We start from the raw sequence: 26,356 nt of genomic DNA on the forward strand, positions 1-26,356 counted from the left end.
AATTTGTAACATTACTAGTACTGTGTACCCGGTAGGCAAATATGAAAGAACATTTAAGAGGAGTCAGCCCATAATAGGTATTAACACTCAACTAACAAACTAAAATATACTATTTCTTCAAATACAAGAAAAAAATTCAACACAAAATGGCATTAAACTTAAATTTTGAAATTGTTGCATTATGATCTTCACTCAAAATTAGAATTATTACTTGTCTATATGCCTAATAACTTTTACATACATGCATAATTAGGTTGTTAATATCTCTTTAACAAACAAAATTATGGTTACCCATTCAGGTAGATAAACAGTAACTGTCATGGTAAAATTTCTGTAACTAACCCCTTAACTTACATAATTTAGAACAAACACAGACAATGATATAGCTTTTTTTTACAAAGTAAACACACATGATTCAGATAATTCACTGTAAGGTAGTGTGCTCAATTCTCTTAGAGTTGCTATGCAGATAGTTCTTTTCCTCTAGCTCAAAATTTAGTTCCTTATATATTGGACACTGATGGCTATTTCTAACCTTTTCAAGAAAATTATTTTTAATGCATCTATTACTATTATACTACAGTATTTAACGTATTCTTCTAGTTTGAAACAAACTGTTTGTTGTTGTTTTGTTAAGGCTAACATTTATTTCATTTGAATTAATTGTATTTGTTAATTATCTGAACTAGTACAATTTTTCCTTAGAAATTTCTTTGAGGAGAATATTTGGATATCTATGTTTTTACATATTCTACAGTTTTATGATATGGTTTATCAGTTTTTACAGTTTTATGATATGGATGGCACCCTTAAAAGCTTTTTTTATGAAAAACTTAAATAACTTTTCGATAGTTTCATACATTTTAAAGCCCTAAACCTGCATACTGTAGCAAAGTATTGCTCTATGTACCATATTCAAGACTGTGAACTTAGCCTCCACCGATATATTACTCACTTCTATTACAAAGCTTCACAACAATTCACCGTTTTTGCCTTGGCAAGTTTGTCTTTAAGGTGGTTTCTACTCCTAGGTTTTTATCTATTCCTAGATATTTGTAATTTTTCACGAATTTGATAGCCCTGAAACTACCATTACCTACAACTACATCTTTAATGTGTTCATTTTTTTTGCTAATTTACCCCCTCCAATTGAAAATAAAAATTTTCTTATTTTGTACACATTTTGCACCCAGTTAGTTAATCTTTCTAGAATAAGAAATTAATAAATTTGACGTATCATTTTCTACCACATTAATAACTCCTTTTTTAAATAAATAAATAATAGTTTGTTTAAAATAAAGACAGGCCATTTTATTGTCAAATATCTCATTAAAAAAAAAAAGTATCTGTTTGACAAAATTTATGGGTGGAGTTTTGGATAACACTGTTACAGTTCTTTTTTATTGTGGCTATAATTTACGCCAGAAATGCATTTGGCCCTATAAGTCGTTCCGAGGCTCCTTGTTTGCTGAAATTCCCTCATGACCTGGAACACACTTTAGTATTAGGCTATTTGTAGATTCCAGTTTTTTTTAGGGGGGGTTCCAGAAAAGTTATGAATTGATGTCGCAGACTTGGAGAGCCATTAGACTTTCCTAGCTATGCATAAACCTTAATATGTTCTTTAATATATCCAGAGGTGCCACGCTTTTTTTTGTTACACAGATGTGAATTCCATATTATGAGGATAGACTGTATTATTTATAATTATTAAGCTGAAATTATAGTAAATAAACTTGTTCTTCTTTATTAACCTATGTCTGTTTTAAAAGGGGTATTTTTTTGCCAATTTTAAGCAAATTAACGTTTGTTTAATGCAAATAATTTGCTTTATTGTTGAACAATTACATGAATCTATCAGCTGTTTATTTAAACTTTTTTTTATTCATATGTTTATTAAATTCTGCTTTTGTTTATATTTTATTTTTTACTGAAAAAATATATTAATTTATTTTATCATTTAAAAACTAAATATGTATTTATAGTAAGCATGTATTTTATTTGTTGATGCTTTTTATCACATTCAAAATATTTTTGGATGAAATTTTGGATGTACGCACATGTGTATATACTAGGTTTTATATTGAATTAAGCCCGAGATAAAATTAATTATCGTGTTTTTGTTGTCACCAATTATTCTCAAACTATGATAAATGAATAAAAGATCCAATAAAATCGAGATATTTGCCTTTACTATTTTGTTTAACAAAAATTGGTGACCGACAGTCGAATGTTTTATTTGTTCAATTGTTAATAGTAGTCAAGGAGACCAAAATATTTCAGCAAGCCACAGTACACATCCAGACACGGACAAGCAAGCACACATCACACAAGAGCAAGAATACATTACAACTAGCAATGCTTCGAGGAAAATTACTCAGTAAACTACCTTTAACATACACACAGAAGAGATTTAAAGAAGTGACACCATGTTGGGTAAGAAATTTTCATAATTATTTCAAATCAGTACTTGGATGTTAAGTTTATTTGAAACTAAATCAAATCAAATACTGAGCTAATAGCATATATGGATTTTAATGGCCTTAAAATACAATTAGTTTTTGTTTTTTTTGACATGCATAAAATGCTCTTAAATTATATTATCAATAAAATAAAACAAGCATTAAGTGTGTTTGTTACTGAAAACATTTTGAACCCTTCATGATTTTATAGCAACAATTCCTGAAATAAGCCAAGGCTGAGTTTAAATTGAGATTATAGTACATATTTATAAGATGATAATTGTGCCTACATATTTATGTATTTTAGTTTTAATTGAATTTATTTATTATTATTTGTAGTTGAAGTATTTAAAGAATTTTTGTTTGACAATTGTTTAATGAACCTTTTATTTTCAGCTTCCAATATGTGGAGTTGAAATTAAAAAAATTCCCCGTACCAACACAGAGAAATGTAGAGTAGCTTCTTTTCTGGCAAAGCACTATTTCCCAGATGAACCCGTATTAGTGGCTGCAGGCCTCAATTCAGAGAAGCCTAACCCTGGAATTTTGCAGTATCTATTAACGGGAATGAACGATGATATGGCTCTATATGCAATGGTTCAGGAAAGTCGGGAAATATTAGGGGTTGCCATTGCGCGAAGTACGACCCCCACGACTGTTTACGAATTAAGGTCTTATGCAGGTAATTCAAATTAAAAAATATTTTTGTGCTTAGTTGTTTTATCGTAATTTCTCTTCCAGATAAATTGGGAATGAACACTGCAAGACGTTATATGCATTTCTTATCCCAAGTTGAGGAACGAGCTAACATTTACAAATCATTTCAGACTGAAAAGTCTTGGTCAATTGATTTGCTTGCTGTAAATAAATTGTTCAGGCGTCGTGGAATAGCGAAAATGTTACTAGATGTAAGTTTTTAATTAAAAAAATTTTTTTTTTAACAAACAGTAAATACTTTTGTTTATTTCTACAGGGAATGAAAGACATGGCAACGAGAAATAAAAGTTTTGAGGTTATGCATTTTACAGCGTCTAATTTGTATGGGTCACAAGCAGCTTATAAGTGCGGGGGATTGAAATCTCATTTCAAAAGGCCTCTATCATCATACAAAGATGCTCTTGGTGTTCCTTGGATTACAAGAGAATTGTGCGTCCCCCATACGAGTATTGAAGTGTTTACTAGAAATTTGAAAGCTGCTTTGCCGCCAGAGAAAAAGCCAGAGCCTACATGTTATAGATATGGTCTTGAGAAATATGATGAAGTTTAATGTATGACAACACAATTATAATAAATAAACACTGTAATACAATGTGTAAATGTCTATTTTTTTTTTTTTTTTTTATAGTGTGATTAACATGAGTTTAAATTATATGTGAAGTTAAGTTTAAAAAAAATTCTCCAAATGGCACAATCTAACTTCACTTAATAATCAATATATATTATGTGTCGAAAGTTTATTTTGAGGATAAAATCATTATTTTGAAATAAAAGAGGAGCATATGCTTCATGTTCCGAATTTGATCAATACTACTTTATAATTTAACATGAAATATGAAACACCAGTTCAATTCTTCCCCAGTTCCCCACATTGAAAATTTGCCGAGATAAGACAGTTAATTGTAGACAGCAAAGCTATGGGAAATCTTTATGTAAAATTGCTAAAACTGTGAATAAGAGTGTGTCTACGGTTAAGACTGTGTTTAGAAATTATAAAAAAAAAAAATAGATCTAGATCAAGATGGCCAAAAAAACTTCAGCACCATCATGAGTCATCCTACGAACTGTTTATAAAAATGCAAAAAGAAGTGCTTCTACAATGGTTACTAATGTACTACAGGTTTACAATGTTGACATAGCACCTCAAATCATGCTTACATTAAAAAATAATGACAAATTGCGATCTGCCTGCAAAAAGTCGGATATTATCAAAGAAAACTGAGCGAAGCAGCTGACATTTGCAAAAAAAAACCGCTAAACATCATGCCAGAAGTTTTGAGGAATGGTAGTTGTACAATGCTCTATGATAATTTAAAACACCACACATTGCCTAATTTAAACCCAATAGAGCACCTCTGGCAGGATGTTAAAGGAGGTGAAAATAGCGTGAAAAACGCCAAATTTGTGAGGCCGTTATGGAGTAATGAAAAACGGACCTTTTTTTTGGCCTCATTGTTATACATTAGCCAACGAACCGACCTACAGGCCCAACCCGGAATGACAGGGCTCCCCTTTCATATTCTCAATCTTAAATCTTAAAGGTCTAATTTTAAATCCACTATGAGTTTTGGAGATGTGGATAAAAACCTTAAATCAAGATATCTGGAAAAGTCCACATCTCCCAAACCCTCGGAGCCAAACTTGCTACTAGCCTACTAAAGGCTTAAAGGAGGTCATAAAGACCCTTAGCTTTGTTATTTTAATAAATTAACATTTTTGTTATTTTCCCCATATGGAGACGTTTTTGCAACCGTAAATTTTTTTAAACATTATTTTTTCTTGTACGTATAAAATGGTTTACTTGTGGTGTACTTCAAAATGCACCAAATGAAGTAAAATGGCCTATATTTGAATAAGTAAATTGTTTCAAAATATAATATTTCCATTTCCATTCCAAACTGTATTTTTAATTTATTCATTCCTTTCATAGATCCTTAAAACATAAAATGATAAAAGTATGCAATGTATTGTTTAAATTATTCTCAAATATGTGTTTGAGTGTGTGGTGAACGGTAAAAACGAATTTATACAAATCTGGAGATCAAGAAAATCTCCATGAAATTCAGATGGTAGTGTGACCGTGCTACCAATGTTTTGAGGTTGGGATGAAAATATAGAATTGTAACAATAAAAATTAGGTTTTTACTGAGTCTACTAAACTGGATATCCTGGTTTATCACAAATTTAGTTAATTTTACAATGATAGATTTATTATTGATTATTTGGAAATCGTGAGATGTGGTCTGGTGTGATGTAGGTTGTAGAAAAACTTTTTCTTTATTCTGCCAACGTTTCGATCTTTATATCATCTTCAGGGCCTGGGATTTATAAACATTGTTTAAATTTTACAAATACACATAGGATGTGGAAAAAATTGAATTTATACAATGCTAGATTTATTTGAGAACAGCCTATGAAGAATAGCAATTGTTTTATCATAGACAAAGTTGTCGTAGGAAGTAAGTTAGCTTAAATTTAAATACACTCCCATATATTTAATTACATAATAACACGAAATCTTGGTTTGAAGAACATCAAAGTGGCCTCAAAGAAGTTGAATGAGGAAATTCTAACGAAAAGGGAGAAGCTTCGGTTTTACTTTTAATATACATATAAATAAGCTTAATTATAGCTTAAAATATTTTGAGCATTTTTTAAAGCTATTGACAGATATAGTAGTGTTAATTTTGAAAGAGGACAAATGGAAAAAAAAGCTGTGTCATTAGCATATTGCAAGCAACTCAATTTTATATTACTGACAACATTAATTTAAGAGTTGAGTAATGTGAGCTAAATAACTGAGAAAAAACTCCAAAATCTTGAACAAAGTTAAGAACACAAATAGGTCTAATTTCCCAGCTTGTATAAATTTGTCATCTTAAGCATGTTTGAAGGTAATTTTGACAGTCTTATTGATTTTTTGTTCTTTTCAAGGTGGGATAAAGTTTTACTATTCACCATCCTCTCCAAAACCTTGGACAAAGAGGTAAGGACTATTGATAGATCTGCTTTTCCAGCATATTTTTAAGCATGATTTTAATTATTTCAAGCATCACAGTCGCAGGAGTGTCACAGTTGTGGAGGATATGTACAGTGTATTCTTTCTTATTGGCCTGGCAAAATATCTGTGTCAGCTTTAACAAATTTTTAAAGGTATTTCAAATTCCTCAGTTACCTGCTAATTAGAGAATGTATTTTTGAAGAAGAATAATTATTATATTCTTTTTTTCTCATTAGTTTAGTTCAGTAACATCTTCCTTTTGCAACTTTGGCCAGTTTATTTCCCTCATTTTTTTCACCATTTTTTTATTTTTTATTTTAAAATTTTGCTATTCATCACCCTCTCCAAAACCCTGACAAAGTTGTAAAGACAAGAAAAGTTAAATCAGCATTCCCAGCATGTTTTTCAGTATGATGTTCATTATCTTAAGCATGTTTGTAGTTAATGATGACATACTTATTCATTTTATCGTTTTTTTTTTTTTTTTTTTTTTTTGATGTGGGATTAAATTTTACTATTCATTATCCACTCCAAAACCTTCAACAAACTTGTAAAGTCTACTGATACATCAGCTTTCCCAGCATGTTTTTCAGTATGATTTTATTATCTAAAGCATGGATGTAGTTATTTTTGATGGTCTTTTCGAGTTAATCTTTTTGATGTGGGATTAAATTTTACTATTCATCATCCACTCCAAAAACTTTAACAAACTTGTAAAGTCTATTGATACATCAGCTTTCCCAGCATGTTTTTCAGTATGATTTTATTATCTAAAGCATGGATGTAGTTATTTTTGATGGTCTTTTCGATTTAATCTTTTCGATGTGGGATTAAATTTTACTATTCATCATCCACTCCAAGACCTTTAACAAAATTGTAAAGTCTATTGATAAATAAGCTTTCCCAGCATGTTTTTCAGTATGATATTAATTATCTGCAGCATGTTTGTAGTTAATTTTGACATACTTATTCATTTAATCTTTTTGTTCTTTTGGATGTGGGGTTAAATTTTATTATTCATTGTCCTCTCAAAACCTTGACAAAGTTGCAAGGACTACTGATAGATCCGCTTTCCTAGAATATTTTCAATATGATTTTTATTATCTTAAGCATGGGTGTAGTTATTTTTGAGTCTTTTTGATTTAATCTTTTTGATGTGGGATTAAATTTTACTATTCATCATCCTCTCCAAAACCCAGACAAAGTTGTAAAGACAAGAAAAGATAAATCAGCTTTCCCAGTATGTTTTTCAGTATGATGTTCATTAAGCATGTTTGTAGTTAATGTTGACATACTTATTCATTTAATCTTTTTTTTTTTTTTATGTGGGATTAAATTTTGCTATTCATCATCCACTCCAAAACCATTAACAAAGTTGTAAAGTCTATTGATAAATCAGCTTTCCCAGCATGTTTTTCAGTATGATTTTTATTATCTTAAGCATGGGTGTAGTTATTTTGGACATTTTTTTTATTCCATCTTTTAGACGTTGGGTTAAATTTTATTAATCATCCTCTCCAAAACCTTGACAAAGTTGCAAGGACTACTGATAGATCAGATTTCATAGAATATTTTCAGTATGATTTTAATTGTCTTAGGCATGTCTGTAGTTAATTTTAATAGTTCTATTTGTTTCATTTAGATAAAATAATATGAAAATTTCTTTTTGACACTTTCCCCAAAGAAAGTTTTGTTTAATTATACTTCATAGTTTGTTGGAAAATTTTAATAACAAATTGATGTCTTCGACTATTTTAAGAAGGCAAAGAGGTTTTTTAATAGAAAAATTCTCCAGTTTGGAGAGAAATGAGACAGAACGACATTTAAAAAATAAGAAAAAAAGTTCAGCTCTGAGGTTTCTCAGATCCAGGTATCGCGATGAAGGGGTTGTTTTGAACTTGTTATCAAAATGGGTCGCAGTCTTATTTGTTTAGTTGAAAAAGTTCATCGCGGATTCTGAGGCCGTCGCAAGATTTTCGATCGTCATGTCAGAAAGTCTGCGACACCGCTGTTCAAAAGAGAATTAAAAGGACTTCGAAAGAGGTAAACATTTTGGCCCGGGCCAGGGCCAGGGGTCTGTTGTCGCAAGACTTTCGGTAATTTGAAAAATAAAATTCCATCTTGTTTACCAAATGGGGTTTTTATAAAATCCGTTTGTAAAGTTTTCCTTTACGGGTGTGGTAAATTTGAAAAAGTAAGTAACAAACTTGCCTCCTGACATTTTTTTTATTAAATTCTTGCAACTTGCTTGACTTAAAAATTTCTATATTGTTAAAACACTTTTGTTATTATGTTGTATTTTTTAAGTATTTTTTTTAAATCGAAAGCTTTTAGGATAATTTATCAGGGGTTAAAAAAATCTTCCCTATTATCGTATCCAAAAATATAAATCATGTTCTTTCAACACATAAAAACCCTATTTGATATTCGAATGATCAACAATTAAATAGTAAAAGAATGTTCAAAGAGATAAAAATCTGACTAGATTTCTTTTCTAGAAGAGTTTGTGTATTTTTTTTTAATATGAACCCTCATGTTTGTTTTTCTGATAATACAAATTACACAGTTGTTGTCCGAAGATTTTCTCCTCTCCCTGTCTTAAAACCTTCGATACAACATCAAGAAAACAAGTTCGCTTGGAATTTGAACTTGCTCTTTCGTGATACTTTGTCGCATGTCAAGACGTGTACGATACATGCAGGCAGCTTGTGAGAGTTGCAGGATGTACTGCACTCAATGATGTAAGAAATAGGCAAAATTTTGTCTAAATAAAACCTGTAAGTCAATTTTTATTGCTTATATTATTTACCAATTTCACTATTAACAAGCAGAAACTCGTTTTACAAAAGGTTTTTTTTTTTTTAACCGTTGTATAAGTTTTATCAGTATGGCAGCATTTATGAATTAATTTATTGGTTAGCAAGCTTAATTTCTCATTTTTTTATATTGTCTTTTTTCTTTGCAGTTTTGATTTGGCTACTGAAAATAATTTTTTGACCCTGGCAGAAATAGTTGTTTTTTTCTTCCAGATTAGTAATTTTATCGTTTAATTCTCACCAAAACTGGCAAGTACTGGAAACTAAGGAACTAGGAAATGTACAATAATCCTGGCTGCAGTATTTGTGGAATAGCAAACCTATGCTTCTTATCCTATGCTCACCATCATGCTTCCAGATTAGTAATTGAGTTGAAATCTGCAAGGCGATTAATAAACCTTGGTCTAATCTTTTTTCCTGCTGACTGTCAGACGCATTTCAGCATTTTCCCGTCTTTGTGTAGGAATGAGTTGCTTACTTAAGTGTCCAAGAAAGAAAAAAAATGACTAGACTAACTCGTCTTGTTTCGTAAGATGTTATTGCCCTTCAAAAATTGAATCTGGGAGTGTCTCTGTCATATAGGATGTGCACTGAAGTATCTGCTTCTTCTTGGCTTGGCAAATATAATAATTTTTCAGTTTTAACAAATTTGAAAAGGCATTTCAAATTTCTCAGTTACCTACTAATTAGGAGATGTATTTTTGATGTACTGATTGAAATAATTATTATCATTATGTTCTTTTTTCTCATTAGTTCAATTTAGTAACATCTTCCTTTTGCAAGTTTGGCCAGTTTATTTATCTCATTTTCTTGCACCAGTATTACTATTTTTATTTATTTATTTTTAAATAAAGATATGCAAGATGGCCCTCCCATATGCAACTTGAAGCGTCATGGGTATCTGAGAACGTCAGTGCATTTTTTATACCCTTCTTGAGAAAATCTTGCAGAAGGAGTTCTGGATTGCTTGGATCTCCATGTGGCAGATTAAGAGGTTTCCCAAGAGTTTTGTTTCTTGAAAAATCATTTTTTCTACCCACTGTTTTTTTTTCTTTTTTATATATCGCTGTAGCAAATTAAAATTCCCATTTAACATTTGGATTTTCTTTTCTTCTGAAAATTCCTTGTCTCCTGAATAGTTCGTAAGGGTTGGTCAAAATTAAATCATTCTTTCATTTTGTCTGACACCTTTGAGGCCTTCGGGGTACGATGTTTAAATTTCCATTTAAAATTTGGATTTGGAATAGTTTGATAAAAATGAAGTCGTTCTTCCATTTTCTCTGGAACCTTTGAGACAATTTTGAATTTTACATTCTTCCAAAAGTTTCAGGTCAAAATTAAGTCATTCTTCCATTTTGTCTGACAACTTAGTAACCATCGGGTACGATATTTAAATTCCCACTTCAAATTTTGGAATTACTATTACTTACAAAAATTCCTTGTCTCCAGAATGGTTTGAACGTGCTGGTAAAAATTAAGTCATTCTTCCATTTGGTCATTTTGGCCTCCCAAATCATTTGGAAGGGTTGGTAAAAATTAAGTCATTCTTCAATTTGGTCATTAAGTTACCCATTTTGGATTTTATATTCTTACAAAAGTTACTGGTCTGGATGGTTATGGTTGGTTTAAATGTTCTTAGTAGACATGAATGTTTCACATTATGATTCTCTTATCAAATTTTGAATTTTGTATTCGTACAAAAGTTACTGGTCTTAGGAGGGATTAAAAAGTAAAATCAAATTTTTTCTACTCAATGTTCTATTTTAGATACATCACTCTAGCAAATTGAAATTCCCATTAAAAATTTTGAATTTTCTATTCTTCTGAAAATTTCTTATATCCTGAATGGTTGATCACAATTAAGCCATTCTTAGATTTTGTCAGACACCTTAGTAGACATCGTGGTACGATATTAAAATTACCATTTAATATTTTTGAATTTCCATTTTTCTGCAAATACCTTGTCTCCCGAATAGTTTGGAATGGTTGGTCAAAATTAATTCTTCCATTTTCTCAGGTATTTTGACACAGGTACCATTTTCAAATTTTGAATTTGACATTCTTCCAAAAATTTCTGGTCTTCTGAATAGTTTGGAAGGGTCAAAATTTATTTGGTTCTTATATTTTCTCAGCTATAACTTTAATTCTACCCTATTTATAATTTTGTAATATCTTTTCTTTAATGCTTTAGCTGTAGTTGAGCTTGTATGCTGGTGTTGCTTCGGTTAATTGAGGCAGTCCAGTCTTTACAGGCTTTTGCTATTCGGTGTGTACCTCTTTTTGTAAGGTTTTTGGCCATCACCCTGGGGCTTGATAGGTCTAATCTTTTTAATTGAAACCAGTAAGCTATTTTCAGCATAACCCCTTTAAAATTTGAGTAACTTTAACAATTAGTAACTTAAACAAATTATAGACACATTAAAAAATCACGATTTCAATAATGAAAAATGATTTCTTTTGCCATTAGAATATTGTTCATGATATTAAAAGAAAATTAACTCTGGAAATGGCTTCATCTGATAATCTTATACAAATGTACATCTCAATAAACAGTATTGTTTTGATTTAGCTGCGACAGAATTATAGACACACATTTTGTTTATGTTTATTTCATAACTCCAAAGGTTTATTTAGTATTCACTGTACTGTGCCTTAGTAAAGTGATTACCAAGAGTTCATTTGGAGCAATTCAAAGTTATTTTAAATTGCCAAAAGGAAGAAGATTTTCTGATAAGGAGTGCCGGTTGATTCACTTGCTCAATGAAGATGGAATGAGCTGCCGAGATGTCGCTCGACGCATAAAACAAAGTTTTTCATCGGTATCAAAGATAATACGACTAGGTGAAGACTACGGTAGAGGGCATAGCTCTGGAAGATCCCCTTCCTTGACCAGAGACAAATCACACATCCTGCGCGTTGCTTCAAACAGCTTTTCGACTGCAAAAGCCATAGCAGAGAAGGCAGGTGTTGATGTTTCTGTTCGAACTGTTCAGAGATTCCTTAAAAAAACTGAAAACATAGTCCGAAGAAAACTGTAATGCAAACCAGTTCTGAAACCCCACCACAAACTAGCCCATGTCAAATTTGCTGAAAACCACATTTTGAAAAATGAAGATTATTGGCGAAAAGTTATTTTTTCTTATGAAAAACAAATTCAAAAACAACAAAAAGGATACGCATATTACTTTCATGATCTAACTAAAGAAGAAAAAATTTTGTCACGGCGCCAAATGGGTGGTGGATCTTTGATGTATTGGGTGTAATAAAAAAGGGAATCTTTGTTTTCTTCCAAAAAAAGTCAATTCGGAATATTACAAGAAATTACTGGACAAAGAAAAAACTAGTTTCAGCGATTTATGCAAAGGTACTCCAATGTTCCAGTAGGACGACGCACCCATACACAATGCAAAAATTGTTAAAGAATGGTTTTCACAGAACAGCATTGAAAAACATGAATGGCCTGCACTCTCATTAGAGTTGAACATTATAGAAAATGTATGGGTAAAATTATCGAGGATGGTATATCAAGACTGTAAGCAGTACAACTCTGTCGACGAACTTAAACCAGCTGTCACCACTGCCTGGAATAATTTGCCTCAAGATTTTATTCAAAATTTGTACAAAACCATTCCAGAAAGATTATTGGAAATAATAAAACTGTGTGGTAATGTCACAAAATATTATAACCTTGTTTTAAATTGATTTTATCCCATGTGTCTATAATTTTGTCGCAGACAAAATTGTTTAATTTTAGTATTTTAATAATTTTTTCTCTTATTTACTGAAAAATTAAAGTTTAATGAAGAAAAATATTTATTTCATGTGTTTTGAATAAATATTTGTAGTACAAACCCATTACATTAAAAATCATAACAATTAGGGGTGTGTCTATAATTTTGTCACTCGGTTGTATGTGCTAAATAAATGAGAATTGCAGTGTGTTTTCTGTCATTAATTTTTTTTCTTGCAAAGGGCAACCGCCGTTTTAGAATTTATTTCCCTCAATTCTTGGGTGTAAAAGGTGACTATTGTTTGCAGTTCAGAAATTTTTATAACTTGATAACTTTCTAATTCAGTTACTCTGTTGGCTGCTGTTTTTATGCACATCTCGCAGGTGCCTCTTCCAATCAAATTGCTTATTTAAAACGTTTATGAACTTGTCTCAACTTGTGTACTGCTTGTTACGTTAAGATTTTCACCGTTTGCTTGCTGTGTAAAACTGAATTTCCTTTGATAAAATTCTTTATAAAATTTGGAAAAATGGTTTAATATTACTAGTCATTTGCAATTTAATGATCTTTTTATTCAGAACGATCCAACCAACTGATTAAAGTAATTCTTGTCATACTGGAGGATGAGGAATCTGAACCACTTTACAATACTTTTTTCAAATTATTCTCAATTAAAATTCATAAGATGTATCGGGATTCAAATCCAGAATTGCTTCTGTGGCAAATAAGAGTCAGACACCTTAAACACTAGGCCGCAGCAGTTCTGTATTATCATGACGTGGAAATGTGGAAGCGGCCACTCTAAAACTTACAAATCTCTGAACTAATGGATTAAATATAATTTATTGTTTCTCAATTTCTGTATTAACTTGTTTTAACAAAAAATTATCATCTATCAGAAAATATCATTACTTGATTTTCTATGTTCGTTTGACTCTTGTACCTTTCATTTTTAACTGTTATAACCCATATTTCTTTTTATCTCATTAAATATATTAATCTTTCCAAAAGGTAGATTAGGGATGAGACCAGGAAGACAGAAACAATGATCAATCACCAAAGAAAATATTAATCAACAGCGGGGTGCTTCATCAATGTTATATAATCCTGATGAAGGCGATATATTCTGCTGAAAGCTCGATAAGAAAATAAATGTTGTTTCTGTCTTCCTGGCCTCATCCCCAATCTACCTTTTGGAAAGAAAAATATTTAAACTGAGAAGGCTGATCAATCACCAAAGAAAATATAAATATATTATGATATTCAAAAATATTAAACATGATATTCAATTGTTATTAAGTCTAGTTATTTCATATAATTCTTCTTTTCCACTGTAGTTTTTAGTTTGTGACAATTTTTATAATAGATGGAATTGATATATTGTCATGTATTTTATAATAGAATTGCATAATTGATTCAATGGCTTCAGACGTCTCTGCTTAAAAATAGTTACAGCTGATAATTTCACTATTCTCAAAGTGATTTTAAGTTTTTGTTTTAATGATTATTCGGAGATCGTGAGATGCGGTCTGGTGTGATGTAGATTTTAGAAAAATATTTTTTTTTATCGTACCAACGTTTCGATCTTTATTGAGATCATCTTCAGGGCTCAAAGTGTTTGTTTTCTTGTAGATGTGTCATTTTTGTGTGTCGTGGGGCACTGTCAACACGACATAAGAATGACAGTTACTCAGAAAACAAACACTTTGAGCCCTGAAGATGATCTCAATAAAGATCGAAACATTGGCATGATAAAGAAAATGTTTTTGTAAAACCTACGTCACACCAACGGTCACTAAACACCACACATTTTTGTTTTAAGTTCTAAATTCCTTTAGTCTTAGAAATTCAGTTAATCATTTATATACTTACTTTCTAATGTTTCAGAATGAAATCGACTTGAACTACAAAAATGGCAGAAATCATCGGTTCTGCAAGCTTCCTTCACTTAGGGGACATCGTCTCCTTATTTGCTGAAGGAACTGTTTGTGGATTTCTTAGCACATTAGGGTAAATTAATGTCTTTAAAATTAAATCTTGCCTTTTTTATGGCTATTGTTTTGTAGTGTTAGTATAATGTACATCGAGCATAAATTTTTATTTTAAAAAGTTCCCTTGTTTATATTAAATTTTTATTTGAATAATATAACGTGTTTAATTTCTTTAAAGCCTGGTCGATGACCGAACCGTGGTCTCTCCGGGCGCAGGAGACCTCACTAATCCACCTAAAAAATTCAGAGGTATGTAAAGTGCAATTGGGCACATTTAAATTACTAAGATGGCGATAACGGACTAATGAAAATTGACAATTCCCTTGTAGATTGTCTCTTTAAAATATGTCCCATGAACCGATATTCCGCCCAGAAACAATTCTGGAAGGCAGCAAAACAAAATTCAAATTCTACATCTACCACTGATGCAGTACTTCTCAAACGTTTACATGTAAGATTGTTTATGAAAATATTCATGGACTTTTTTAAATTTGCATTACAAAATGTATTACTTTTAGCATGCTGCTGAGATAGAGAAAAAACAAAACTATTCTGAGCATAAGAAACTCTTAGGACTAATTGTCCAATATGGTAGTGTTGTCCAGGTAATATATTTTAATAAAATGGCTTATTTTATTTAAAAGCTGAATAGTTTGGACAGCATTATTTAACGTAAATTGAACAATTTTTTTCAGCTATTGCATCTTAAATCAAATAAATATTTAACAGTGAACAAACGCCTCCCAGCATTATTAGAAAAAAATGCAATGCGCGTTTACCTTGATGCAAATGGGAATGAGGGTTCTTGGTTCTATATTCTACCATACTACAAACTACGGTCCACCGGTGACAATGTTGTGGTTGGGGATAAAGTAATCATGAACCCTGTTAATGCAGGGCCTCAAGTTCTTCATGTCTCCGCAAATCATGAGCTTCCAGACAACCCTGGCTGTAAAGAGGTGCTCTAAACAAACCAATATCGTTGTTGACAATTAATAAAACATGTTCCTCGATAGGTGAATGTTGTGAACATGAATACACCATGGAAGGTGAACCTTTTTATGGAGCACCAGGAGAATCAAGAAGAAATTTTAAAAGGAGGGGATGTTATCAGGCTTTTTCATGCCGAACAAGAAAAGTTCTTGACAATGGATGAATACAAAAAGAAACAACACGTCTTTCTAAGAACTACTGGAAGAACTTCTGCAACAGCTGCGACTAGCAGTAAAGCACTTTGGGAAGTGGAGGTATAGAACAGCCAAGTTTTTTTTTTCTGCTATAGCAAACATGATGTTAAAGATTATCATAAAATTATTCGTATTTTAGGTAGTTCAGCATGATAATTGTCGTGGTGGAGCAGGACATTGGAATTGCTTATTCAGATTTAAACACCTTGCTACAGGGCATTATTTAGCAGCAGAAGTCGATTCTGATAATACTATGGACCAAATGCGGTCTAAACTTCGAGGTGAACAATTTCTTGATTAGGTCTGCTAAAATTTCAAGAATTAAATTAAAAACAACCCTTTAAAAATGTTCCAGTGGTTAAAAAAGTTTAATTTTTCATTGTTTATACTTAAATTCACTAATTTCGTGGTCCGCTTGACCAATTAATATATTACAATTAATTAAGGTTTTTAGTTGAGATAAAAAAGTCAATGGCACGAGCGGGATTCGAACCCACGATCTTTGGCTTGATACGCCGCTGCTCTACCACTTGAGCTATCGTGACCTCGATCCACTGGGACACCAACTTCCCATCTCAACCTCACCTTTTGAATTTTCCCTCCTTTATTGTTTATACTCATTTTTTGATAAGTAATTGCATAAAACTTCAGAATATTCCTTAATTTAACAACCCTACTTATTCCATAATTTTATTTGTTGTCAGCTCACTAGTTTCCAGTTGATATGAAATTTAAAAACATCAAAATAAATTTAATTTATGTGATAAATACAGTTAGTTTTAAGTAAAAAATAACAAGTATATCAGCTGAATGTGAACACTTCTTTACAAACTATAATTTTCTTTAAACCTTGTTTTAACATGGCTATGTTTTTGGGCTGTATACATAAAATTTTTTGTACATTTTCAAATCTTCAATTTTGTGTTAACAGAGAGTGTGCGTCAGTTGGGTTAGGGTTAGAGATGGGTTAGGCTAGATTAAGTTAGACTTAAGGACTGTTTATGTTAGCTATGTAGCTAAGGAACAGATGAGGTTTGGTATGGATAGAGCTAGGTTACAAATTCATGGTTCAATTTTTTTTCCATGAAGCTTGAAAATATGGGAATGTAAAGCATGAGTTTTAAAAGTCTTAAGTTTCCCTCAACGTCTGTAATCTTAATCTTTTATTTTTTTATCGTAGATCCACCTGGAGGTCCAGTTTATCATTTGGTTTCTGTTCCACATACTAACGAAATTTCTTCTTTATTTGAACTGGATCCTACCACCCTTACTAGAGGTGATTCGCTTGTTCCTCAGTCTTCATATGTGAGGTTGCATCATTTATGTACTCATACGTGGGTACATAGCACCTCCATACCGATTGACAAAGATGAAGAGAAACCAGTGATGTCCAAAGTAAAACACTTACTCAATAATTTATTTTCAGATGAGAATTAAATATTTTGCAACTTTGTTAATAAATAGGTCGGGTGTGCTCATATAAAAGAAGATAAGGAGGCATTTGCTCTTATTCCTGTTTCTCCCACAGAAGTAAGGGACTTGGATTTTGCAAATGATGCTTGTAAAGTACTTGCAGCTAATTCCACTAAATTAGAGAAAGGTACCATATCATCAAATGAAAGAAGGTAAATTTTATTTTTTTGTATCGGGTTGTCTGGAAAATAATGCAGGATTTTAAGTTTTCATTAAAAAAAATCTATATAAAATATTCTGTTTACGTTTACAGGATTACTCATTTGTATGAATGTCAACACTTATTAATCCTCTTCCAAATGATATTGTTTGTTTACCTCTGTAGCATTCCGCTACTTGGAAATAATTCAGTCATCCTTATAATGTCAAAGCGAGAATTTCGTACGATTTTCTTTTACGAGTTTAAACTCGGCCGAAGCGGAGCCCAAACGGCTAGAAACATTAACCAAGTCTGGGGCGAGGGTTGTGTTAATGAGTGCACTGTGCAAAGGTGGTTTAAAAAATTTCGGGAGGGAGATTTCAGCCTTGAAGATGAAGAAGGTCGTGGAAGGCCTTCCTCTCTTAATGATGATGTTCTGCGATCAGTGGTGGAAGAAAACCCCAAAACAACTGTTCGAGAACTTGCAGAGCAACTCAAAGTCAGTAAAACGACCGTCGCTGACCACCTCAAGGCGATTGGAAAAGTGAAAAAACTCGAAAATTGGGTTCCACACTCATTAAACGATCGCCAAAAAAATCAGCGCTTTGATGTTTGTGCATCACTTCTTTGTCGAAACAAAAATGACCCATTTCTGGCCAGAATTGTTACATGTGACGAAAAGTGGATTCTCTACGATAACACTAGACGTTCTGGACAGTGGCTCGACAAAGGAGAAGCTCCAATACATTTTCCAAAGCCCCCAACTCATCAAAAAAAGGTAATGGTTACGGTATGGTGGGCTTCATTTGGTTTAATACACTACAGCTTCTTAAATCCTGGCGAAACCATCAATGCTGAATCATACTGTAACCAAATTAATACCATGCATCAGAAATTGGCAGTAATGAAGCCCTCTTTGGTCAATCGGAAAGGGCCCATTTTGTTGCATGACAACGCTCGACCACATGTGTCACGTGTAACGTCACAAAAATTATTGGAGCTTGGCTATGAAACTTTGCCTCACCCACCCTACTCTCCGGACCTCTCGCCTACTGACTACCATTTTTTTAGACACCTGGACCACTACTTACAACACATAATATTCAAAAATCAAACGGAACTGGAAAATGCATTTATTGACTTTATCAATTCTAAAAATTCTGAATTCTACTCAGACGGAATTAATAAGTTACCAACACGTTGGGAGAAATGTATTGAGAGTATGGGAAATTATTTTGATTAAAGAACATTGCTTTAAAGTAACTAGTTTCTTTTTTTTTGTTTAATACCAAAATCCTGCATTATTTTCCGGACAACCCAATATAATTGATAAATTCTCTTAAGACTCTGATTATATTTATATATATATATATATATTTTTTTTTAGAGCTGTTACAAGTTTACTGCAGGACATTGTTTATTTTATTGCTGGTTTGGAAAACGACCAAAACAAATCTGAAGCTTTGGAATTGGTTGTTACAAATCCAAACAGAGATAGACAAAAATTGTTAAGAGAACAATACATTCTCAAGCAGTTATTTAAGATATTACAAGCTCCATTCATGGAATCTTCTGCAGGAGAAGGGCCTTTTCTGAGGATAGAAGAACTTGGAGATCCTCGTCATTCACCGTACAAATACATGTTTAGATTATGCTACAGAATATTACGTTTGAGCCAGCAAGACTACAGGAAAAATCAGGTAAGAAGTTTTGTATTTACTTTGTAAATAAATTTAATCAATGTGGTTTAATGGTTTATTACGCTTATTTGTTTGTAGGAATATATTGCTAAACATTTTGGCTTTATGCAAAAACAAATTGGTTATGATATACTTGCTGAAGATACTATTACTGCACTTCTTCATAACAACAGAAAACTCCTTGAAAAGCACATAACAGCAGCTGAAATAGAAACTTTCGTCGGCTTAGTCAGGAAGAATATGAACAATTGGGAATCCAGGTTTCTGGATTATCTTTCTGATCTTTGCATTTCAAATAAAAAAGCCATTGCGATAACACAAGAGTTGATTTGCAAAAGTGTACTTAGTTTTAAAAATTCTGATATTCTTATTGAGACAAGGTGTGTATACTGTTTTTTTCAATTTTTTGACAATGTTACATAATTGATTGTTTTAAATCAAAAGGATGAGTAAGATGCCTCAGGAACCAAATGGAGATGATGGTGGTTTAGAAAATGAGGAACCCTGCGTAACTCTCCTTTGGGACAATAGAACGGTAGGTCTTCATTTTTAGTAAGTCCTGTCATTGTTAAAGGTTGCATTTACATTTTTAATTTTAGAAATTTGGTAATCTTGTCGATTTATCTCACGAAGCAAAGATGGGAAATCAGATGTACATCGCTTTATTGGATTATTACAGACACCAGCTTAACTTATTTTCAAACATGTGTCTCAACCGACAATATTTAGCCTTAAACAATCTTTCACCAAATTTGGACATTGATCTCATTTTGAAGTAAGTTATTATTAATTACAACACTGAGTTTTGCTTGAATATGGTATTTGAAATTTCAGGTGTATGGCAGATGAAAATGTTTCTTACGAATTAAGAGCGTCATTTTGCCGTCTAATGCTACATCTACATGTGGATAGAGATCCTCAGGAGCCGATTACACCTGTAAAATATGCGCGCCTTTGGTCTGAGATTCCTTCTAAAATGTCAATAAATGAGTATGTTTTATTTTTTATTTATTCAATTTTTATATTATTAATAAATATTGAATATTTATTTATTGTTAATCAATTAATGCCAAATTGGAATCGTTTGGAAATCAGTGTTTACTGTTCACTTACGTATTTCAACATAGTTGTATAATTCTTTAATTTATGTGTAAACAGCTTGACTAAGATGGCCTTAGAAGATATGTACCAAAATTTAAAGTAAAGTTTTAAAAGGTGGAATTCCCAGTGCATACTTTGTGCAATTTTCTTTGGCATTCATGGTGATATTTTGTTGGGTATTTTGTTCTGTACACCAAAATGAGCAGTCTCATTATTTCAGCACTAGCCCTTGTATGAAAATCTTTGACATCAACTGCTCCGGGTGGAATATAGAAATTCCCTGCCTTTCTGCTCAAATAGTTATGTAGTACACATTACAACAAGATCAATTTTCCGTTAACTCAAGTTTATTGCTATATGGAAGATCTGAAATCTAGATGCCATAAAGCCTAAGGAATTTTCCACGCAAGGTCTTGCTCATGACTCTGTAATTATATATTTAAAAAAAAATCAGAATCAAATAATTTTCTTGGATACAGTTTTGAAATGTGCTCATGGAGGATGAATGCAACATGAGCGACAAACACGAAGTTCAGTCCCATGGTATTTCACTGTAGAGGAGGGGAGGGGTAAATTAAGATTGTTATTCATAAGTTTGTGTGAAAGACTGTTTTTCAATAACATAGTATTTGCACCTAATCCACCATGAGTTGTAATTCATTGCATCAAAAATGGCCATTGTTGTCATTCGTTAGTAGTATCGTTTTACTACTAACAACTGACAACATTGGCCTCTGATTTTATTCAAGAGAGATTCATAAGGGACGGACTGAGTTGAACTAAGTTGCATGACAGCCCGATGTAAACTGAAGCACCCAAGTGAAATATGGCATCATCAGTGAGAAAAGGGGGATGGATTCCCAGCACTTGATACTCCAAAAATCCAGCATCTCGTGAATGGGGGGGGGGGGCTCAGCGTTAATTTTTTGTTATAATACCTTTTTTTCTATAGACCCAAAATTTTCCTTAATACAAGCCGCCGTCCCACAAGGAAGCATTCTTGGTCTCATCCTTTTATCTATATACTGACCTACTCACCCCAGTACCATGATCACAACCTACGCAGACAATACTGCAATTTTGTCCTCTTATTCGAATCCTATCCAAGCAACTTCCAATATCCATGAATGCTTTGAGCTTAACGATGTCTGGTGCAAAAAGTGGAGGACAAGAATGAAGGAAAATGTACTCAGTGTTCACATTTGTAATATGTACAAACATGTATAGGTTACAAAAGTTCATTTGTTGTATGTATTACAAAAAAAGACAATGAATTATGCTCTCTACACCATCGTTAAATTAAAGCTTTGATATAAAAATGTACGATATTTTAAAATTTTATTGTTGCCTAAAAAAAAATCTTTTTTTCCAGTTATGATACAGATAAAACTCCCGATCTCAACAAAGAAGCAGTCAGGGCACGATTCAGCTCCACAATTATGTTTGTTGAGGATTATTTGTGCAATGTTGTTGCAAAAATGTGGAGCTTTACTGACCAATCCCAAAATAAATTAACCTTTGAGGTAAACGAATCAAAATGTTTTATAATGTGTAGTATTTAGTGACAGTTAATTGATGACCACACTGGACCGCATCTCACAATCTCTAAATAATCATGTTTTATAATTTTGCTCTTCAGCTTTGACCCAATTAGAGTAATAATAATAATGGTACTTTATTTGTCACAAATCAAATAAAACAATAACTATAAATACATATTACAAGGGAGGGAGAAGTCTAGGTGAGCGGGGATCTAGCTTGGCGCCAGATGAATAGTTCAGTTATTCAGTTTGTGTATTGTATTAATATAATTGTATATTGCATTAATATAATGTAAGTATACGTACATTGTTTACAGAAGCACTGTAACAAAACAATAGTAAAAAAGATAATAAAAGAACATAAAAGTAAAGCGAAAAATTTTACAGCCTGCTTAAGATTTAAATTCGCCAAGAAACTCATAGTTTGTATTGCCATGCATGTTTACAATGATGATTAATTCACAGTAGGAGCCGACAAATTTCTTTTAATATAGGACATTCAGCGAGGATGTGAAGCACATACTTTCTGACCCTGGCGTTTATTATTTCTGCCTTTTGCCCTTGGCCTTCCTCCTATTCTCTCTACTTCATCACAGTTTTATTGGTACATTTCAAATTTTCCTTAAGCCATGTTAATCAACTTTGGTTCAAGATTAGGTAGATTAAAAATAATTTGACAGACAATCCATAGTAAACATTTACTCATTCTTATTTTTAATTTTTATTAAATCCAATTTTTGACAAAATGAGATAAGTGCATATTCCATAAAGTCTTCAGGCCTGACAAGATTGGCTAATTTGATAAAGTCGAGATCATATTAAATTAGAATAGAAAGCGAGTTGGCCTCTTTATGACCTGCTCATCGTGACCAGTATTGGTCTGTGCGTCTCTATTGTTATCTAGAGCTCCTCATTAAGCTTTTTTTTTTAACCAAATCCTAACGCTTTTTCAAGAACTGCCATGTGTATTCTTCAGGCTCGGGCTTTTCTTCTACTAGGAGTAGAAATCAGCCTACATAAGCCTTCTCACCAACCGAGGATGAGCAACAGGCTTGTTTCTGCCACTCAGAGTCTATACATACACTGGAGTCTGCAGGGTCCTAGCAGTTCACTATTACTCTAATTGTAACATATTCTGTATTTAGTAATTCTGCTGTTAATTACTGTGATGGTCCCTTGATGAACTTTTTTGCATGCCTCTGTCCTCAGGTAAATTACCATTGAATGGAGGATTGCTTTTTATTAAATTGTCTGATGGATCCACATTTTTGGCAGTTTAGTATGCCACTTTCCATTTCCTGGCTAAATTAACTACTTCCTCATTGCCCCTTTGCCCTGGTTTCCAAACAAGGGTAATTTTGTTGTTTTCCCCAATGTCTGACAAGGCCCTAATGCAATCCTGAATGTCTCTGAACTTTACCACCGATGAGGTAATAACCTCAGTGGACAACTAAATTAAATTTGATGAAATGTGAGCACACAAAAAAGTGACTAAAATTGGATTTGTACTACAGGTCTAACCTTAACGTCTCAACCCTGAAAAAATTATGTTTTTTACTTAGCCAGTTTTCCCTCATAGGTGCAGCTATATTTTCTTGTGTTATAGTTGTTGACTGGGCATTTTTTTGTTACAGGTGGTGAAACTTGCCAGAGAGTTGATTTATTTTGGATTCTACAGTTTCAGTGACTTGCTTCGTTTAACAAAAACTCTTTTGAGTATTCTTGATTGTGTTTCTGAAAACGACATTAGCAGGAAAATTCCCACTGCAGAAATTCATTGTAATATTTCGTATAGATTATATTGGAAAGTTTTTGTTGTTTAATACAATTATTATGCATTTTCAGCTGAGGGTGGTGTTTTGCGATCTATCGGTGATATGGGGGCGGTTGTTACGGGTTTGACATTGGCCACAGGCATAACAAGATCGAACCTGTCAACTCCAGTTCCTCATAAAAACACCGCTCAGCATAAAAAAGAATATCCTCTCGTTATGGATACCAAGCTTAAAATTATTGAAATATTACAGGTAAAGATTTTAAATTAAACACAAACATGCTGACTTTTTCTATATACCTTTATTTTTTTATTTTCTTCTAAGAACATTTTAATAACGGAAAATTCTTTCTTCTTCACTATACCAAAATAGATCTAAAGCAAAAGCTTTCGCTGTGAGTATAAGCAATGTATGAAAGGTTGCAGTTTTTGTATTTGGCTTTACTGGGCATTAATAATTTTATTAAAATTTGTTTTGATTTTTATTTATTTCTAATTTACATATTTACATTAAACTTTATTTTCAATTAAAACATAAATACACTACTGCCCTGCAGTTTTAATTTAAAAAAATCCCATTTGCTATTTTCTGAATTAATAATGAACTTTTACTAATGGTACATATTTTCTTAACTTAAAATTTACAGTATTATGTTATGTATTATTTTTGAATGTTTTTAAAATATATTTTCTTCTTGTATTTACTAATTGTGATGTCATGAAAATATATAACATTTCAGATTTGTGTGTTCATAATTAGTTTGTTAATTGTAATATGTATTTCTTTATTCATAACACTTTATGATTTTTCTTTATAATATTACTAATTTTTTATTTGTTTTGCTGATTAACTTGTAAGTAATTATTATTTTTAGTTTATTCTTGATGTTCGTTTGGACTACCGTATAAGCTGTCTACTCTCGATTTTCAAATTTGAATTTGATAGCTCAGAAAAACCTGTAGACACACTGCCAATCGGGCAGAAACCAATTGATCTCGAGGTTATTGGTACTCAAGCAGAAGGCATATTTGGAAATAGGTTAGTAATCGCGTAACAAACATATGTAAAATATTTTTATATTTGGAATTTTAATTTTGTGATTTACAGCGGTGAATGTGAGGCCCTTGACTTAGATGGTCATGGTGGTAGAACATTTTTAAGAGTACTTCTTCATCTTACCATGCACGATTACCCTCCTCTTGTCTCTGGTGCCTTGCATTTATTGTTTAGACATTTCAGTCAAAGACAAGAAGTGCTGCAAGCATTTAAACAAGTACGTCCTAGTTTCTTATATACACTTGACTTTACTATAAAAATATTTTCGCCTTAGGTTCAATTACTCGTGTCTGATAGTGATGTTGAATCTTATAAACAAATCAAATCTGATCTGGACGTTTTAAGACAGTCAGTAGAAAAGTCTGAACTTTGGGTTTACAAGTGCAAAACCGAAGACGGCTTACCGAAATTAAAGGATAAAGAAAAAGACGACGATGATGATGGTGGAAGTTCAGACGCTATGAAAAAAATTATGTTAAGAGATGCTGGTAAACAAAATTCAGCAAGTGATATAGATCCACTGTTAAATACAGATCAAGTCCATGAATATAAAAAAATTCAACAGGTAATGTTGATTTGAATGTTACTACTTTTTGACACGTAAATCTTGCTTAAAAAATTCTAAGTATGAAAATTATCTGTTATTTTTCAGATCCTGCATCGTATGAATGCTCTGTGTGTTTCAAGTAATGGCAAACCAAGGAAACACGAACAAAGATTGTTAAGAAACGTTGGGGTGCACACTGTTGTTCTTGACCTCTTGCAGGTCCCTTACGATCAAAAAGAAGATACAAAAATGAATAACCTTATGAGTCTGGCACATCAATTTCTTCATAATTTTTGCCTCGGGAATCAACAAAACCAAGTTCTTTTACATAAACATTTAGACCTTTTCTTGAATCCTGGGGTAAGTTGTTTCTTTATCCTAAACAAATATTTTGTCTCTTTTTTCTCTGCTGCTAGGTAAACTATAATTCAAGTTGAATAACCGATTGTTGACACAATTATGTGCTTATTTCTACAGATTCTCGAAGCCGAGACAGTTTGCAGCATTTTTCGAGAGAATTATACACTATGCAATGAAGTAAATGAAAAAGTGATTCAGCATTTTATTCATTGTATTGAAACACATGGAAGGCATGTCCAGTATTTGAAATTTTTCCAAACTATTGTAAAAGCTGAAAACCAGTTTATACGCAAATGCCAAGATATGGTTATGCAAGAGGTAATGAGAGCTAAAACATTTATTGCTTTTTTCACATTTAAACTAACTAAAATTGGACATTTAAATTGTTTATTTTAATTATTCAGTTGGTAAATGCTGGTGAGGATGTCTTGGTGTTTTACAATGATAAAGCTTCTTTTACACAATTTGTCTCGATGATGTTATGTGAAAGGCATCGTATGGATGAATCTAGCCCTCTCAGGTGAGTAAATAAACGACAGTTTATTATACAAATAAATATATGTATTGAGGAATTGCTAAAAATGTAAAATATGCTTACTCTTGCTTAGTTATTTAAAGAACAGCATTTGTAAAGAAATTATTGGCTCTATTTTTTTCACTCATCTTAGAATTGTACTATTTTCGGTTGATATTTTAAATTGATTCTTATAACTAGGAAATGAATGAAGATTCAAGTGTAGCTTTTTGCTGTATTTAATA

The 26,356-nt window shown here is 32.2% G+C and overlaps 2 protein-coding genes across 2 annotated transcripts in view; both read left to right on the forward strand.

Moving 5' to 3' along the window:
- Positions 1-2,236: 2,236 nt before the first annotated feature.
- LOC106663276 lies at positions 2,237-3,779 on the forward strand. Its single transcript, XM_014387979.1, has 4 exons — positions 2,237-2,436; positions 2,859-3,144; positions 3,204-3,370; positions 3,436-3,779. The coding sequence occupies exons 1-4, from the start codon at positions 2,359-2,361 to the stop codon at positions 3,727-3,729; spliced, it is 825 nt and encodes a 274-aa protein (XP_014243465.1). The 5' UTR covers positions 2,237-2,358; the 3' UTR covers positions 3,730-3,779.
- A 5,032-nt stretch (positions 3,780-8,811) lies between these two features.
- LOC106663307 (inositol 1,4,5-trisphosphate receptor) overlaps positions 8,812-26,356 on the forward strand; it is a 32,523-nt gene continuing 14,978 nt past the window's right edge. Inside the window, exons 1-24 of the mRNA XM_014388028.2 lie at positions 8,812-8,957; positions 14,615-14,737; positions 14,897-14,967; positions 15,048-15,169; positions 15,237-15,323; positions 15,414-15,677; positions 15,735-15,965; positions 16,045-16,186; positions 17,086-17,300; positions 17,370-17,530; positions 18,905-19,217; positions 19,296-19,597; positions 19,662-19,752; positions 19,817-19,992; positions 20,052-20,207; positions 21,691-21,841; positions 23,494-23,638; positions 23,705-23,886; positions 24,509-24,672; positions 24,742-24,907; positions 24,965-25,255; positions 25,343-25,597; positions 25,715-25,915; positions 26,002-26,117. Coding sequence (XP_014243514.1) covers positions 14,640-14,737; positions 14,897-14,967; positions 15,048-15,169; positions 15,237-15,323; positions 15,414-15,677; positions 15,735-15,965; positions 16,045-16,186; positions 17,086-17,300; positions 17,370-17,530; positions 18,905-19,217; positions 19,296-19,597; positions 19,662-19,752; positions 19,817-19,992; positions 20,052-20,207; positions 21,691-21,841; positions 23,494-23,638; positions 23,705-23,886; positions 24,509-24,672; positions 24,742-24,907; positions 24,965-25,255; positions 25,343-25,597; positions 25,715-25,915; positions 26,002-26,117 — 4,100 coding nt within the window. The 5' untranslated portion in view covers positions 8,812-8,957; positions 14,615-14,639. The remainder of the gene's footprint in view (positions 8,958-14,614; positions 14,738-14,896; positions 14,968-15,047; positions 15,170-15,236; positions 15,324-15,413; positions 15,678-15,734; positions 15,966-16,044; positions 16,187-17,085; positions 17,301-17,369; positions 17,531-18,904; positions 19,218-19,295; positions 19,598-19,661; positions 19,753-19,816; positions 19,993-20,051; positions 20,208-21,690; positions 21,842-23,493; positions 23,639-23,704; positions 23,887-24,508; positions 24,673-24,741; positions 24,908-24,964; positions 25,256-25,342; positions 25,598-25,714; positions 25,916-26,001; positions 26,118-26,356) is intronic.

Source organism: Cimex lectularius, unplaced genomic scaffold (genome assembly GCF_000648675.2).
Source record: "Cimex lectularius strain Harlan isolate CLEC.00 unplaced genomic scaffold, Clec_2.1 scaffold79, whole genome shotgun sequence".
Classification (NCBI taxonomy): Eukaryota; Metazoa; Arthropoda; class Insecta; order Hemiptera; family Cimicidae; genus Cimex; species Cimex lectularius.